This window comes from Micromys minutus (assembly GCF_963924665.1).
Source record: "Micromys minutus genome assembly, chromosome: 21".
NCBI classification, from domain to species: domain Eukaryota; kingdom Metazoa; phylum Chordata; class Mammalia; order Rodentia; family Muridae; genus Micromys; species Micromys minutus.
In genome coordinates, this window is record NC_137956.1 from 40,201,436 (window position 1) to 40,217,754 (window position 16,319).

At 50.8% G+C, this 16,319-nt stretch overlaps 1 protein-coding gene across 2 annotated transcripts; it reads left to right on the plus strand.

Annotated features, from left to right (window-relative positions):
* Positions 1-1,180: 1,180 nt before the first annotated feature.
* On the plus strand, positions 1,181-15,201 carry CSPG5 (chondroitin sulfate proteoglycan 5; the record flags this gene model as incomplete). Of its 2 annotated transcripts, none has more annotated exons than XM_080934799.1 (5): positions 1,181-1,277; positions 1,865-2,975; positions 6,448-6,636; positions 8,537-8,693; positions 15,040-15,201. In XM_080934799.1, the coding sequence occupies 5 exons, from the start codon at positions 1,181-1,183 to the stop codon at positions 15,199-15,201; spliced, it is 1,716 nt and encodes a 571-aa protein (XP_080790925.1). The 2 variants fall into 2 exon arrangements, with proteins under 2 accessions (XP_080790925.1, XP_080790926.1); XM_080934800.1 differs by having other exon boundaries at positions 8,537-8,612.
* Positions 15,202-16,319: the final 1,118 nt, after the last annotated feature.

Genomic DNA, 16,319 nt, shown 5'->3' on the forward strand with positions numbered 1-16,319 from the left:
GGCAACCCCCACAAGAAGATAAACGTGAGACATTAAATGATGGCTCTCCATCGTGTTCATATTTGGTGTCTGACAGAAACGAGACCAGCAACACCAGCATCGCACCCATGCCCTTCAGCTGAGCTGAACAAAATCATTTAGGACGATAATAAAACATCAAGAAGTAGGCTATTCAGAGGCGGGGAAGACTAGGTGACTAAGCTCCCCTCCAATAGGTCTCCCTGTAAGCAGTGAACCTGGGTTAGGAACAGAGAAGCCTGCCTCCACATTCCACGTGCACCTGATCTAACCAGGAACTTGGGTTTTGATAGTACTGGGCACCTGCGGAGGTAGAAAAGGCTGCCCTGAATTTAGAGGAGGCAAGACGAAATCCAAATACTGGGGACCGGTCTCACCCTTTGCCCGATAATGCGTTGGGTGGACCTGGCTGTGCAAGATTTAAACTAATGGCTTTGGCTGTGGACGGATTAGGTCTGATCCGATTACAGTCTAGGCCGTAACGTAGTATTCGCCTCCTTGCCAGGCTCTGTCGACGTTGTCCCTGCTCTCGTGAAGACTTAGGGACTGACGGGAGAACCTTCCCGGCACCGAAACCTGAGAGTCCGTGCCCCGGGCTCCACTCTTTCCACACTGGGGGCGCGGGCTTCCGCCCCCTGCGGCCCTTCTGAGCCCCGCCCCGAGCCTGCGGGTGTCGGAGACCGCGACGTCCCCGCCTCCCCTGCGCGCGCGTGGCGGGTGGGTTCTTCGGAGGTCCGCCGCCGGGCGCTCTCAGCACTGGAAGCGCAGGCGGACCCCGTGGGCTGCCAACGGTGCACCTGTCGGCTTCCCCCAGTGTCTCTGCTGCCGCCCCGCGCGTGCATCGCTCTCCACGTCCGGTGCCAGAGGGGTCTGACTGTCCCCTGGCGAGGAGGACCGAGGGGGCCGGCGTCAACGCGACGTGCTGCGGGGCGGGCGGAGTGGGGGCGGCGCCGAGCGCGGCGGCAGCGGCAAGCGGCGGCGGCGGCGCGGGAGGCGGGGAGGCGCGGCGCGCGGAGAACAGCGGCTGACGGCGGCATGCGGCGGCTCATGCTTCCCACCGTGGGCTGAGGCGGCCGCAGACCGGCGGCAGGCACAGCGGCCGGGCAAACCGAGGGCGCAGCCAAGCCGCGCGCGACGCGCACCGCGGCCGGGGCTCCGCGCAATGGGCCGAGCTGGAGGCGGGGGCCCGGGCTGGGGGCCACCGTCTGTGCTGCTGCTTCTAGGGGTCACGCTGGTGCTCACCGCTGGGGCCGTACCGGGTAGGTACCCACCCGGACCGCGACCCCAGCCAGCCCCTTGCGCCCCACCCCATGCCAGGGTCTCGTTGGCATCAGGTCCAGGTGGAATCCAAAAGCCCTGACAAGGGGGCGGGGCACCGCCTGGCCTGCAGCCCGGGACCCGGCGGGAAAGGGGAGGAAGAGAGGACCTGTAGGGGGTAGAGGACACAGGCCAGCGGGGAGCAGCCCATAGCCTGTGAGCAGACAGCAGGGTGGGCTAGGGTGGGGGTGGGGTCTTAAGGTAGGGGCGGGGTCTGATCGGGGGCGGGGGCCTGGATTGCAATTTGTGGGCGAGGCTGCGGGGCGGGGTCCGGAAAATGAGGCAAGGATGAGCCAAAGTTGGGGGAGTACCCTGACCTCGTCTCGCAGACTGCGGGTGCTATTTGGGGCGGGAAACCATAGGCAATGTGTATTTACCAAGCTTGGGAGGCAGATTCAGGGGCGGGCCTTAAAAGTGGGGCGTGGCCTTGGAAACCGAAGCAATGTCCCAGGGTGTTCACAGGATCTCCCTCAGCCTCTCACCCTGACATGCCACCTTGACACCCTGCCCCTTGCCCTCCCTCCCACAGCTCGGGAAGCAGGCAGTGCGATCGAGGCTGAAGAGCTGGTGAGGAGCGGCCTCGCATGGGAGTCTCGTGCCAATGACACGCGGGAGGATGCTGGCCTGCCAGCAGCTGGGGAAGATGAGACCTCGTGGACAGAGCCGGGCAGTGAGCTGGCTGCGGTGGGCCCTGGGGTCGGGCCAGAGGAGGCACTAGAGGCATCGGCTGCAGTGACTGGCACTGCCTGGCTAGAGGCAGATGGTCCAGGCCTGGGTGGAGTGACTGCAGAGGCTGGCAGTGGCGACGCCCAGACCCTTCCAGCTACGCTCCAGGCTCCTGATGAGGCCCTTGGGTCATCTACGATGCCCCCTGCCATCCCTGAGGCTACTGAAGCCAGTGGACCTCCTTCCCCCACTATCCAGGATAAGCCTAGCCTAGGCCCTGAACTCCCTAAGGAGATCCCCTTGGAAGTTTGGCTGAACCTGGGAAGCAGCACACCTGACCCTCAAAAGCCAGAGCCCACTTTTCCCCTTCAAAGCACTCTAGAGACCCAACCAGCCTCAGATATAATTGACATTGATTACTTTGAAGGATTGGATAGTGAGGGTCGTGGTACAGACATGGGCGGCTTCCCGGTGTCACCAGGAACCTCAGAAAATCACCCTGATACTGAAGGAGAGACCCCTTCCTGGAGCCTGCTTGACTTATATGATGACTTCACCCCCTTTGATGAGTCAGATTTCTACCCCACCACATCCTTCTATGATGATTTGGAAGAGGAGGAAGAGGAAGAGGAGGAGGATAAGGATGCAGTAGGAGGTGGAGACCTGGAAGATGAAAATGACCTCCTGCCCTCTCAAAAGCCTGGTGTGGGGCCTGGAGCAGGACAGCCCACCAGCCGGTGGCATGCTGTTCCTCCGCAGCATACTCTGGGGATGGTACCTGGCAGCAGCATCTCTCTTAGGCCCCGCCCCGGAGATCCAGGCAAGGACCTGGCCTCAGATGAAAATGGCACGGAGTGCCGAGTTGGCTTCGTCAGGCACAATGGCTCCTGCCGGTCAGTCTGTGACCTCTTTCCAAGTTACTGTCACAATGGCGGCCAGTGCTACCTGGTGGAGAACATAGGGGCTTTCTGCAGGTAAGGGAGTGACAGGTGTTGAGGTGCTGGTAAAACAGGGTCTAAAATATAAATGGGACAGACTCAGCCAATGGGCATTTGAGAGGCATGACAATGTTCCAGATGAGACACGTTCACAGGATTCCTAAGGTTTGCTAAGAGCCAGCATGTTGGGTACATACCAGTAACCTGACACTGGGGAGGCTGAGGCAGGACAATTGTGAATTTGAAGCCAACATGAGCTACATAGTCAGAAAAAAAAAAAAAAAGCTATTTGTGATCTTGCCACCAGGACAAGTTCCTCAGAAGTAATATTATTTTCCTTAAAGGCTAAGTGAAAGGGTTTCTCAGAGGGCAGAGGAAAGTGTTGTACTTGTGAAGGGAGGAGGCCTGGAGCCCCACTGGGAAGCTTAAATGGCTCCCAAGTGTTCCTGCTAGGCTGTGTGTATTTAGCCAGAGCAGGGGCTGTGGGCTTGTACAGTCAATGAGCACCCCTAAGGCACCCCCAAAGCAGCCATGCCACATGAATGTGTGGTCAAGCCAACCTTTTCAGAAAACCTTGCCAGTAAGGGATGTTCGTGGTTTTGGGCGGCAGCTTGTTTGTACTGGTAACCGCCTGTACTGGGGTATTAAGTCTGTAATGTTTTCTCTTTTTTAAGATTTATTTATTATATGTAAGTACACTGTAGCTGTCCTCAGACACACCAGAAAAGGACATCAGATCTCATTACAGATGGTTGTGAGCCACCATGTGGTTGCAGGGATTTGAACTCAGGACCTCTGGAAGAGCAGTCAGTGCTCTAACCACTGAGCCATCTCTCCTGTCTCCTATAATGTTTTCAAAGATAAGAAGTTAGAGACTTCAAGGACATTGTCTAAAGCTACCGTCCCACACCTCATCACTCACTGCTGTCATGTCACCCCCGGGAGTCACCTCACAGGGAGAGATTTCCCTGATGAAGAACATTACCTATAGAAGATCCCAGGCCAAGGGTGTTCTGGGCAGAGCTTTAAGAAAAGAAGAAGAGCACAGATCTCCTGCCTGCCTTCCTTTGTTTGTTTGTTTTTGTTTTTCAAGACAGGGTTTCTCTCAATATATCCCTGACTGTCCTGGAACTCACTCTGTACACAGGGCTGACCTCAAACTCAGAGATCTGCCTGCCTCTGCCTCCCAAGTGCTGGGATTAAAGGCATGCACCTCCACTGGCCTCATTTCCCCCCCCCATTGTTTTTATTTTTATTCATTTATTTTGAAACAGGATCTTACTGTATGGCCCTGGCTATGGCCACTTCACAGACAAGGCTGGCCTCGAACTCATAGCGATCTGTCTGCCTTTGAATGCTGGGCTTTAGGTGTACACACACCATGCCCAGCTCTTTCTTGTTGTTTGTAAAAGACATTAGAGTCATGTAGTCTAGGCTGGCCCTGAACTCCCGAATCATGTCATATTTTTTATAATGATTTATGTATTATATGTAAGTACACCATAGCTGCCTTTAGACACACCAGAAGAATGTGTCTTATTTCAGATGGTTGTGAGCCACCATGTAGTTGCTGGGAATTGAACCTGGGACCTCTAGAAGAGCAGTCAGTGCTCTTAACCACTGAGCCATCTCTCCACTGTCTCCATGTTTCTTTCTATTCCTGTAAGAAGTACTTAAGATTTTACTGTAGCACCTTGGCATTGAAGCTTGCGTTCCAGTTCTGCCTGACATCATCTAGGTGACACTAAGATCACCCACAGGGGATGTGACCGTGCAGTTCTAGTTGGACTTGTCCAGCCATTCCCAACAGTAAGTTCTTCAATCAAAAAAAAAAAAAAAAAAAAAAAAAAAAACTGTGGTGAAGGAGGAATGTAATAACTAATGCCTGTGATTCCCCCAGCATTGGAGAGGCAGAGGCAATAGTTCAAGGCTAGTCTAAACTACATTTTGAGTTTGAAACCACCTGGGGCTATGTGAGATCCTGACTCAAAAAAAACAAAACAAACAAAAAAAAAAGGTGGTCTTCAAAAAAAATTTATGGTGGTCTTAAAAAGAACTTGCTAGCTGAAGACCACCAAAAAATGAAAAGACTCTGTGAAGTTTGCACTGTCTTTAATCTGGGGAACTGTGGTGATGACTTCAGGTTGGGAACAGCAGTCTCTGCAAAATCATCTTCCATCCTACTGGAAGCCGATGTTTTTACACCCCGAGCTTCCTACCACAGTGTGAAATCCAGAGCCTCTGGGGAGCTGTGGAAACACCAGAAGCTCCGGGCTCTCTCAGGGAAGTCTCTGGGAGGAGAAAGATTGTCCTCCTGGACAGTCTGCGGAGCTGCTTTCTCCAACCTGGGGCCTTCTCCACAAGCTAGTTTCCCTTGCTCAGCTCCTACCCCAAGATCACACACAGATCTCTGAACCTGGGCTCCTCTTTAGCTTTGTACACCCAGGCCGGAGACTGCTCGCAAACTGTTTTACATTCCACTCACAGAAGACTGCTGAGTCTTTGGTTGCAGACTGCAGCATGCCTTTGTCTCCGTCACCCTGACCCACTGCAGGGAGAGGATCTGAGCTATGGCAGAACTTTTCTAGAACACTGGGTGAGAGGGCCCCCACCTAGAGGGGTCTGCATTCCCTAGCAACCTCAAACAGATTGTACCTCCCATTGCAGGCAGATTAAGTTGGAAAACAAAAATTCCTTATTAGGCACATCTCCCCACCCTGTTTTGGGTGTTAGGGAGCCATTTTGCTAGCGCATAATTTCCTCGTCTCTGGGCCCCTTTCTCTAGTCTGTCATTCACCCGAGGTTCATGTCCTCCCTCCTTTGCCTGCCTCTGTATCCTTCCACATCTCTCTTTGAAGCAGCCTGGTTCCCATGGAAACAGCAATGTCATTGGAAGAGTTGGAGCCTGGGAATGTCCCCAAGGGCAAGAGAAAGTCACTCAACAAAAGAACGAAAACCCACCCCAAGGGGTTGATTCTCACTATGCTGGCTGGTGGGGGGCTGGGGGGGGTCTCACAGTCCTAAGAAGGTTTAGGGGCAGAACCTTTGCAGGGGTAAAAAGGGATATCCATCTGTCTGCCAGGTCCATTTTTTTAGTGTCATAGGAACTAGATGGGATGGAGGCTACCACGTGCGGGGCAGGTTCCAATATGTCACCTTGAATCACACCACCATCTTATACCTGATGCCAGGGCAGGCAGAATTCTAGGCATCTCTGCAAAGCAAAAGCCCAGAATCCTGTTCCTGCCCTGTCACTTACGAGTCAGTTTCTCTGCTTTGTTCACCTCATGTATTTATATCCCAGGCTTTGGAACACCTGGCCCGTCTCATAGAATACCTGAAACACTGGAGCGAAGGCAGGGGTGAGGTCTGCTCCGACTGGGGCTGCCGCAATCCCGCAGTCCTTCCTCAGAGCAGGCTATTGAGTTGTGGGTTGGCATCAGAGTCAGGCTCTTGCCGTGACCAGGGCCACCTGCCCCATCGCCTGAGCCCCTCTCTGTCCTTGCAGGTGTAACACCCAGGACTACATCTGGCACAAGGGGATGCGCTGTGAGTCCATCATCACCGACTTCCAGGTGATGTGCGTGGCCGTTGGCTCTGCTGCGCTGGTGCTGCTCCTCCTCTTCATGATGACTGTGTTCTTTGCCAAGAAGCTCTATCTGCTCAAGACTGAGAACACCAAACTGCGGAGGACCAAGTAAGTCTGTACCTGCAGCTTTGTCAGCAGATGCACGGCCCCGTCCCAGGGTTCTCGGAGGGTGTTTGGCAACTGTTCTCTAGCCCTTTGGTTCGTGCTAAAAGTTCACTCGTGCTGGGTTAAAGCCTTGGGGCTACATAACTATCAGCCATGTTCCAGCACCTAAAGCCCAGGAAAGAGAGGGCTACCAGCATATACCATGTCCCTAGGTAAATTACTACACTCACTCCGCCGGCTCTGCCTGTCTACACCTGCTTCCCTGGTCTTTGACACCCAGTGGCCGGTACAAGGATTTTACTCACAAGTCAGTATAGAGTAACTCCAGCCCCTTCAAATCTGCTATCATATATTGGCTCCCCCTCCTCAGTAGATACTGAAGAGAGAGATGTTAGGCTACATGGCATTGCCTTTTAAAAGCTACCCCCTTAGACTTGGGAGTTGCCTTAGTTGATAGGTTGCTTGCCTCCGGTACTCAAAGCTACCATTTGATCCTTTGCACTACACAAACGGGGGTGACAGCATATGCCAGCCTCAGAAAAGGTAGAAGCCTGATGACCGGAAATTCAAGGTCAGCATGAGCTATGTGAGACCCTTTCTCCACTTGAGCCCCGCCCCATGTAGTCACTGTTCATAGTCTGCAATAGTCCCTTTGGTCATTGTCCACTTTCACCCGTAGGAGTGATCCACTTTACCTGTAATTAAATCGTTCCCATTTACATACATGTGTATAGGCTCATGCACACTTGCACACGTATGCTCACACAAACACTGCTCAACCCATGCTCCAAACAGAATAGAGTTTGGCATTAACAAGTCACCAGAGTTAACTTCCTGTACTGTGCATCTTGAGGACCACACAGGAATGCAGGGTCTCATTTTTTAGCCCTCCAGCTGTGCCACTGACCCACATTAACCGTTAAGTCCACACCTTGAACACTCAGCATACAGTCGGATACACTAGGGAAAGGCTTCTCTGATGTTGAAGCGAAGTTAAGAACATTTTTAAAGTGTCACAGGGGTCTCAAAAGGAGACTAAGTCCCCAGACCCAAGAGAATTTACCGAGCACTGGCCTCAACTTTTCTTTCATCTTCTTCTGATATTAATCCTGCTGGCAGGAGATGCCCTACAGAGAATGTGGCTGAAGGACTTTCCCTGGGTCCTGGGAAAAAGAACACCATGTGTTGCTTCTGTGCTGGGTCAAGTGTGCAGACAGCGGCAGCCCCGTGACCTTCCAGCTAACTGCCGTGGGACTGAGAGGGCCCTCCTCTATTGTCCCTGTGCATTGAGGCAGGGACATAAATCTGTTCACGTGATCGCTCCAGAGCAATACAAGCCGCGGCCTTCGGCTCCTCATTCCATGGCTACACTGAATCAATGGATGTGCAGGGAGTGGGGACACAGGACCACTTCAGGGCAGCTGTTGGTGGTGGGTGCCTGAGAAGGAACGTCACTGCTCTGAGGATGCCACATGCACTCAGTCCTGCAGATAGTGGGACATTTATTGATTCTGAGATACATATTTCCTCTCTCATATTAGCATCTCTGCAATTGGATTGTGTCTTACAATTGCTGGCATCGTGAGATCACTGTTGGCCAGATGGTTGTCTTGATGCAGTTGTAATTGCCTGGCGTGCACAAACACGGTCACAGTTGTTCATATCGTTGTCAGTCCTTTAAAGTCCCAATGTGCTACTTCAAGTATAAAAAAATCCCAGGGGATAAGAAAGTATTGGATTCGTTTAAGTGGCTGAAGTTTATTCCCAGGGGCAAGTCAAATTCCCGGTGCCTCTTGCTCTGCTCTGATGTAATACAGTATCTGATCACAAAGCTGAGGCATCACTGCCAGGATTTTGCAACGGTGACTTGACTTATTTTCCCTTCCCTCTTCTGTCCTTCCAGCAAATTCCGGACCCCTTCTGAGCTCCACAATGATAACTTCTCCCTCTCCACCATTGCCGAGGGCTCTCATCCAAATGTAAGGAAACTTTGCGACACTCCCTGTGTCTCCTCCCCCCATGCCCGTGCCTTGGCTCACTATGATAACATTGTCTGTCAGGTAACTCATCTTCCTCACATCTCCCCTTTCGCATGCCCCTGCCCCACCCCCACCCCGGGTCCCCTTGCCCTGTCTCAGAGTCACCAGACAGCTTCAAAGATCAGCGCTCAGGGCAACCCAGTGGTGCAAGGGAATGGTGCATTGATTCTCTGACAGGCTGAGTTACTAGACTCTTGTAGGATGGCTTATGGTTTGAAGCTTCACTTGAGCTGGGGAATTTCCAGATGGTTACTGAAGCAAGTGGAGGTTGCCCCTTGGGACAGACAGAGAAACCTGCCACACAGTACTTTCTGAGGCCCCTAACAACTAGCAGACTTACTCATGCTCTTTAGGGCCAAGACAAGCACAGAAACCACTAGAATCATTAGTCTAGGAATAATTCTGATCTGAGTGTAGGTGGGGAGTGCCTTGGTTTGTATTTTTAATTCCGAGACTAACATTGAATATGCAGGGCACCCCTACTTCCTTCTCTCAATTCTTTTTTTTAAAGAACTATTATATTTTATTTATATGTGTACACTCTCGCTGTCTTCAGACGCACCAGAAGAGGACATCAGATCCCATTACAGATGGTTGTGAGCCACCGTGTGGTTGCTGGGACTTGAACTCGGGGCCTCGGGAAGAGCAGTCAGTGCTCTTAACCGCTGCGCCATCTCTCCAGCCCCCATCTCCCAATTGTTAAAAATGGAAGCATGAGCTACTGTCATGACTGACTGACTGGCCCCAAACTTTCTATGTGCCTACAATGGGTTTGAACTACCGATCCTCCCCTTGTCTCCTAAACATTGCGATTACAGGTAAATCACATGCCTCGTTCCTCATTCTGTTCTTAGAAGGATATGTTCATAATATCAGTTGAACCTCTACCCCCAAAAGGTCACAATAACCATGTTCTGAAGACACAGGCTAACTGACAGCCTGAGCAGTGATACTGGATACTATCAGAGAACCTTGTTTGGGAAGGTGCAGGGGTTTGACAGGGTCTCTCTGTGTGTAGCCCTGGCTCTCCTGGAACTCACTTTTGTAGATCAGGGGGCCATGGACCTCACAGAGCTCTGCCTGCCTCTGCCTGCTGGGTGCTGGGATTAAATGCACGAGCCTCCACCACCCTGCTCAGAGAATCTTAAAAATAAAGTAGGAGCCATCCGAACCAAATTATATCATATCTAGATCCAAGAATTCTGCACATAATGCAGGCTCTGTGCTTCCAGATGAGCAGTTTTTCGGTATAGAGACCACAGTTACATGAATTGAGAACCACAGGGAGGCTCCTGAGCAATGGTGTTGGAGCAGAGGTTTGAAAAGCTCTGTGATTAGAACTTAGGAAATGATGGCTCTTTGCTCCTTAATATTCTAGACCCATTCTGTCCAGAGGCCCCTCCTGTAGGTTAAGAATGTTTCCTGTCTGAAGCTGATACTTAGGAAGCTGAGGCAGGGGGATTGTTATTAGTTCTATCTCTTACGAGCTTGTCTGAAAAAATAGAGTTTGATGCCAACTTGGACTACGTATTGAGATCCTGTCTCAAAAATAAATAAATAAATAAACATCAAAAGCTCTGGGAGGTAGTTTGAGGTGCATTCAGTCAGGGTTTGCAGATCTCTAGAGGACAGTGGTCTGTGCAGGCTTTCGTGGTTCCTCTGCCGGACCTGTCATCTTGTGTGCCTGGGGCAGCAGATGTGACCAGTATGGAGTTGTTCCTGCCTAATTGTGGAACCTGCCTCAGGAAGGTTTGCTTCTTCCCGCAGCTTCAGTCACTGACTCCTGTCCTCTCTGAAAGGGGTGGTAAGGAAACAGCTCCTCCTAGGGTCCAGGGTCTGCATGAGCCAAGCAGCTCTTGGCTCTCTGTGGAGAGTTTAGAGACTCAGCTATGAAAACAGCAGAGAGCAGGTCAGCTGCCTTGGATGCTGCTAAGAAGGGGCTGTGAGGATGGCAGACACACAGTTGGGCCAGCCCTCAGGGAAGTGCAGGGCCAGGCTGTGGTTAACACCAGAAATCCACCTGTGGCCCCTTTGTGCACATGCACACCACATACAAGCGTGCACACCTACACACACACCCCTACCTGCTGATCCTCCCCTGAGCTTGAGCCCAGGAGCGTCTTCTTCTCCCTGCATGTGTCTGGGTTGTGTGTATGCAGTCTCACTGTGAGAGTCAGCAGAGAACTTGAGGGAGCTAGTTTTCTCCGCTGATGTTTTAATGGAGGGGCTATTTCTTTTATAGTTATTGTCTTACCTCTTGTAATAAACTCATGTGTCATAGTCTAAAAGATTTCAAAAATCTTAAATCAGTTCCTGGTGTGTTTACCAGTGTCCCCTTCCTTCGTCCCTCGTCTGAAACAAGGTGAGGCACTGTCACCACCACAGGCTTGGTCTCTGTGGCCCAGCCCTCTATGAAGACCAGCAAGGGGAGGGTTGGAGAGCATGTGGGAGGGTCCAAGCACAGCTTTCTAGTAAAGTCACCCGAAACCCACAGGCAGACTGCCCAGCCCCCAGCTGCCTTTTGTCCCTTACCCTTCTAACCAGAGAGGACACCTAGGTCCTCTGAACACCTGAAAGGGCTTCCAGGGGTTCTATTTATCTGGTCTTTCCTCACCATCCCCCTTAGCACTTTGTCTCCTGCTTAAATCTTGCCTGCTTCCCAGATTGCCATCCCTTAGAGGTTTGCACCTAAGCCAGGCCTGAGCCCACATCACTCCTGGGCATAGAGTGCCCATATGGCTGGAGTGGAACACTGGGGACAGGGGTCCACAGTGGTTCCCAGGATGTGTGCCAAGTATCTGTCCTGTTCCCTCATGACCAGGTACATCTGCCAACTCAAAGGCAGATGGCCTGTCTGCTGTGGCTTCGGTGACCTTGGGCTTAACAGGATCAGCTCTGGGCTGAAGGAACCCCACCTTGGGCTAGACACTTCCTCCCTTGTTTCCTTTTCAGAGGGTTTATAGCTTTTTTGAGATCCCTGTTTGGGTTTTTCTGCTCCATACTTTCAGGACCTGCTTCTCCAACCCCCAGCCTAGAGGGCAGTTTTCTTCGTAGCTTTGAATTTACTGTCCTCCCACCCCAGCCCTCCAAGTACCTGGGATCACAGGCCTGAGTCACCAGAACTGGCTGGCAGTCTCTGAGACCTTGGGGTGGCTTGGCCACCTTTGTGACATTAGAGCTCCTCTATGTATCCTGAAGAGCATGTGTTGAAGGTTAGAGGGTCACTCAAGGCACCTGAAACCTGGTTCTTGTAAGAGGAGAGGTGACTACAGGCCTTACTGTGTTTTCCTGGCCCTACTGTGTGTGTTCCTCAGCTTTCCAGACTATCCTACCTTCTTGGGAGGGGTGGGAGTTGGGCAAAGAGTCTCCTGCATTCCGGGCAAGCACTGAGCTGTATCCCCTGCCCCATCTTGAACTTAGAAAGTGTAAAGCAAGAATGGGCCATTATGCAATGGCACGTACCTGTAAGGCCAGTACTTGGAAAGGCTGAGGCAGAAGATCGTGATTTAAACATAGCAAGTTTAAATCTGGCCTGGCCAACACAGTAAGACCTGTCTCAAAAACTAAGAAGTAGCCAAGCAAGAAAAGCCTAGGAAGCCTAGCATGGTGCCGTGCTATAATTTGGAAGGTAAAAACAAGAATCTTAGGAGCTCAAGTTCTTTCTTGGCCACCTAAGTTCAAGACCAGTTTAGCCTACAAGAGACCTTGTCTCAAAAACAAACAGGGCTGACAAAATGTCTCAGCAAGTGAAGGTGCTTGTTCCCAAGCCTGATGATCTGAGTTCAATCCCCAGAAACCATGTGGTTGAAAGACAACCAAGTCAAACACATTGCACTCTGACCTCCACATGAGCACGGTGGCTCATGTGCGTATAGAATCAGTAATTCCTTTCTGAAGAGTTTAAACAAATAGGAGCTAGAGAGCTGGCTTGGGAGTTCAGAGCTTGATACACAGTCCTGGGGACTGGAGTTCCAACCCCTGCACTCTCCACAGCAAGCCGATTATACCTGCAGTCATGCACACCTGCAGTCATGCACACCTGCAGTCATGCACACCTGCAGTCATGCACACCTGCAGTCATGCACACCTGCAGTCACACACACCTTCATTCATGGACACCTGCAGTCACACACACCTGAAATCAGGCACACCTTCATTCATGGACACCTGAAAACATGCACACCTGCAGCTCCAAGGGAGGCAGAAACAGGAGGATGGCTGGGATTTGCTGCCTTCTACCTTAGCTGAGAAAACATGAGCCCTGGGTTTGGTTCCTGCCTCAAAAAAAAAAAAAAAAAAAATAGAGTGATAACTGAAGAGCTATGGTGCCCTTCTGTCTGACACAAACATGTAACACAGTGTATCCACACAGACACATGCAGATAACTAAGGAAATATCTTCAGAAAACTAATCTGGGGATGATGCTGAATGCCTCTAATTCTAGCACTCAGGCGGCAATGGCAGAGGCGGGTAGATCTCTCTCGGTGAGTTCTAGGTCATCTGGTCCTACATAGTGAGTTCCAGGACAGCCAGGGCCACAGTGAAAAACAGATCTTTTAAAAAACAGAAGCTGGGCTGGAGAGATGGCTCAGTGGTTAAGAGCACTGACTGTTTTTCCAGAGGTCCTGAGTTCAATTCCCAGCACCCACATGGTGGCTCACAACCATCTGTAATTGAATCCAGTGCCCTCTTCTGGTGTGTGTCTGAAGATAACTTCAGTGTACTCAAATACACAACATAAATTTTAAGAAGAATACTTAAATTTTTTTTTATTTTTTAAAAAGATGAGCGTATTCTCCCCCACCCCCTTAAAAAGTACAGATTGTGTGTACACGTGAGTTTATGTGCACCATGTGCTTGCTGGTATCTGAGGAGGCTCGAGTGTGGGATCCTCTAGAACTGGAGTGATGTGGGTGCTGGGAACTGAACCTGGGTCCTCTGGGAGAAGCAGTGGGCGCTCTTAACCACTGAGCTGCCTCTTCAGCTCCATCTCTACCGTTCTTGGGGACCATGGCACTGTCTATTTAGCCAACAGAGTCTTCAAATGACTGTTTGGGCACCAGGGAAGCTGTTGCTGAGGCTTCACCCTGACTGTCCTGCTCCCTCCAGTGCTCTTTATGAGGAATGAGGCAGGGGTTGCCATGACAGCCTTTGACAGCTCAGAATGTGGAGTCAGAGGCCTGTGCTGGGGTGAGCCTCCTAGAAATCCTTAACAGGCAAATGTGGCTCAAGGTCAGGTTCTGGACACAGGTGTGCCTGGACACAGGTGTACCTGCCAAGGACACAGGTGTACCTGCCAAAAACACAGGTGTACCTGCCAAGTGCCTTTTGAACCATCGGCTTGAGTGTGGGCTGACAGGAGCGTGTGAGTCTGCTGAGGTGGCTGGAGGAGGCCTGGGGCCTGGCTTGAGCAAATGCCTTCTGAATTAATGTCTCCAGCAGGTTCAGTTCTAATGGCCTGAACCCACGTCTTTAGCTTCTAGTTGACTATGGGAGAAGTCACCATAGACCTGTGTATGTCCCACGGGGAACACTGATAAGTCATCTTCCCTCACCAGGTCTTCTTATGAAAACTGTTTTCCACACAAGACTTTGAATCCTTAGTCAAGTATTTGAAGGATCTGTTTCTTGGGCTGGAAAGATATCTTAGGGGATAACACAAGCTGTTCTTACAGAAGATTCCCTAGCACCCATATTGGGCAGCTCCCAACTGCCATTAAGTCAAGTTTCAAGGGACCCTGAGGCCTCTTGATTTCTGTAGTCACCTCCACTTAGGTGCACATACCCACACACAAATACACAGATGAACACACATACAAGTGATTAAAGTTAATAAGAAATCCTTACTGGGAAAAACCTTTTCGTGCCAGCACCAGCCGGGTAGCACCAGTCAGATCTTTGTGAGACTAGCCTGGTCTACATAATCCAGGCCAGCAGGGGCTACCTACATTGTAAGACCCTGTCCATAAATAAATAAATAAGTGGACCAGTTTCTTCCCCACCTCTCTGTGAGAAAAGATAAATGGCCTGAAGTAAAACTATTTAAATCGGATTACCGTGTCTGCCTGCCTGTTTGTACATAGTACATGGCGAGCTCTGAGCTTCCATCTCTCCTGCCTCCACTTCCCCACTAGTGGATGGTTACACGTGAACTTCTGGTCAGGATGGATGCTTTCAGGAGGGTGACGTTCCTCAGCAGCAGCTGCTCTTCAGCCCCTTAGGCTCTTCTGGCTTGTTCTAAACTTAGCATCAATGTTTTTGCCCCAGCCTGCTCTCAGCTATCTAGGAAAGCCAGGCACAATGGCTTTGATCTTTCTATATGTTGTCTTCCTTCCTGACAATCCCCCCAACTCTCTCCTCTTCCAGGATGACCCCAGCGCTCCCCACAAAATCCAGGAAGCTCTCAAGTCCCGCCTGAAGGAGGAAGAGTCCTTTAACATCCAGAATTCCTTGTCACCCAAACTTGAAGGTGGCAAAGGTGACCAGGATGACTTGGAGGTGAACTGTCTCCAGAATAACCTAACCTGAGCCAGAGGAAGAAGAGAGGAAAGGGGTGGGGGTGGGGGAGGGAAGGACCGTTGTCTCCTCTCGGGCAGAGTCGGCTTCTCATAACCATTTGTTAAGATTTTCTTTTTCTGATCTCATGGCATGCTCTGATGTGTTTTGGAGGAGGGGGAAACACTTAAAATAAGCAAAGAAACCGAGCAGGGTTGCATATATTGGATGGTTCTTGTCTGTGCTCTCTGTATGTTGCTTCTGCTGGGACTCAGCTGACTTTGGGTTTTTTTGTTTATTTGTTTTATTTTATTTTATTTTTTTTTGTACTTTGACCCACCTTTTTTTGGAATACCAATTTAAAAACAACAACAACAACAAGGTTCTTGAAATAAAACTTTTTAAAAAGTTGTCCACTTTCTTAGTGCCAGTGCCTCCTGTCTGCTCGGATGTTGTGAGTTCTGAGTCTCTTCCAGGTTTCCTTCGGTTCCTCTACCCCGGCTCCCTAACTCCCAAAAAAGGCTCACAACCATCTGTAACCGTTCCACAAGACTGCACGCCTTATTATTACCTTCTCTTCCAGCACCAGACTTGTACGTGGTGCACATGCACATAAAATAAACCTCTTTCTTTCCCTACACAGTTTCTCTGTGTAGTCCTGGCTCTCCTGGAACTCGCTGTATAGACCAGACTGGACTCCAACTCAGAGATCCTCCTGCCTCCGCCTCCCAAATGCTGGCATTAAATCCCAAGTGCTGGGATTAGAGGCATGCACCACCACCATCCAGCTTAAATACATTTTTTTTTTAAATGAAATGTTTGAAATCTTGGCAGTGGCGGTGCCTCATCTTCTTCCGCTGTCGTAGTGAAGAGGACAAAAGGACCTCAGACAGCAGAAGTCAGAGGATGAAGGTGCCCGAAAGAGTTGGTGTCTCTTGAGACCTCTTCTCCTGGTTTGCCCACAGACAGCTGTATTCTCTGCATCTTCCCTGGATGAGGAACATGCATGAAAAGAGGACATAGCACAAGACCATCCTTCAAGCCAAAATAGCCATCATTTTCCGAGTTCAGCTGTGTCCATTCAAAACCAAGCATCCCAGCTGGGCTTACTGTCTGTTTATCTCCACCAAAGAGAGGCGGAGCGGCACAGC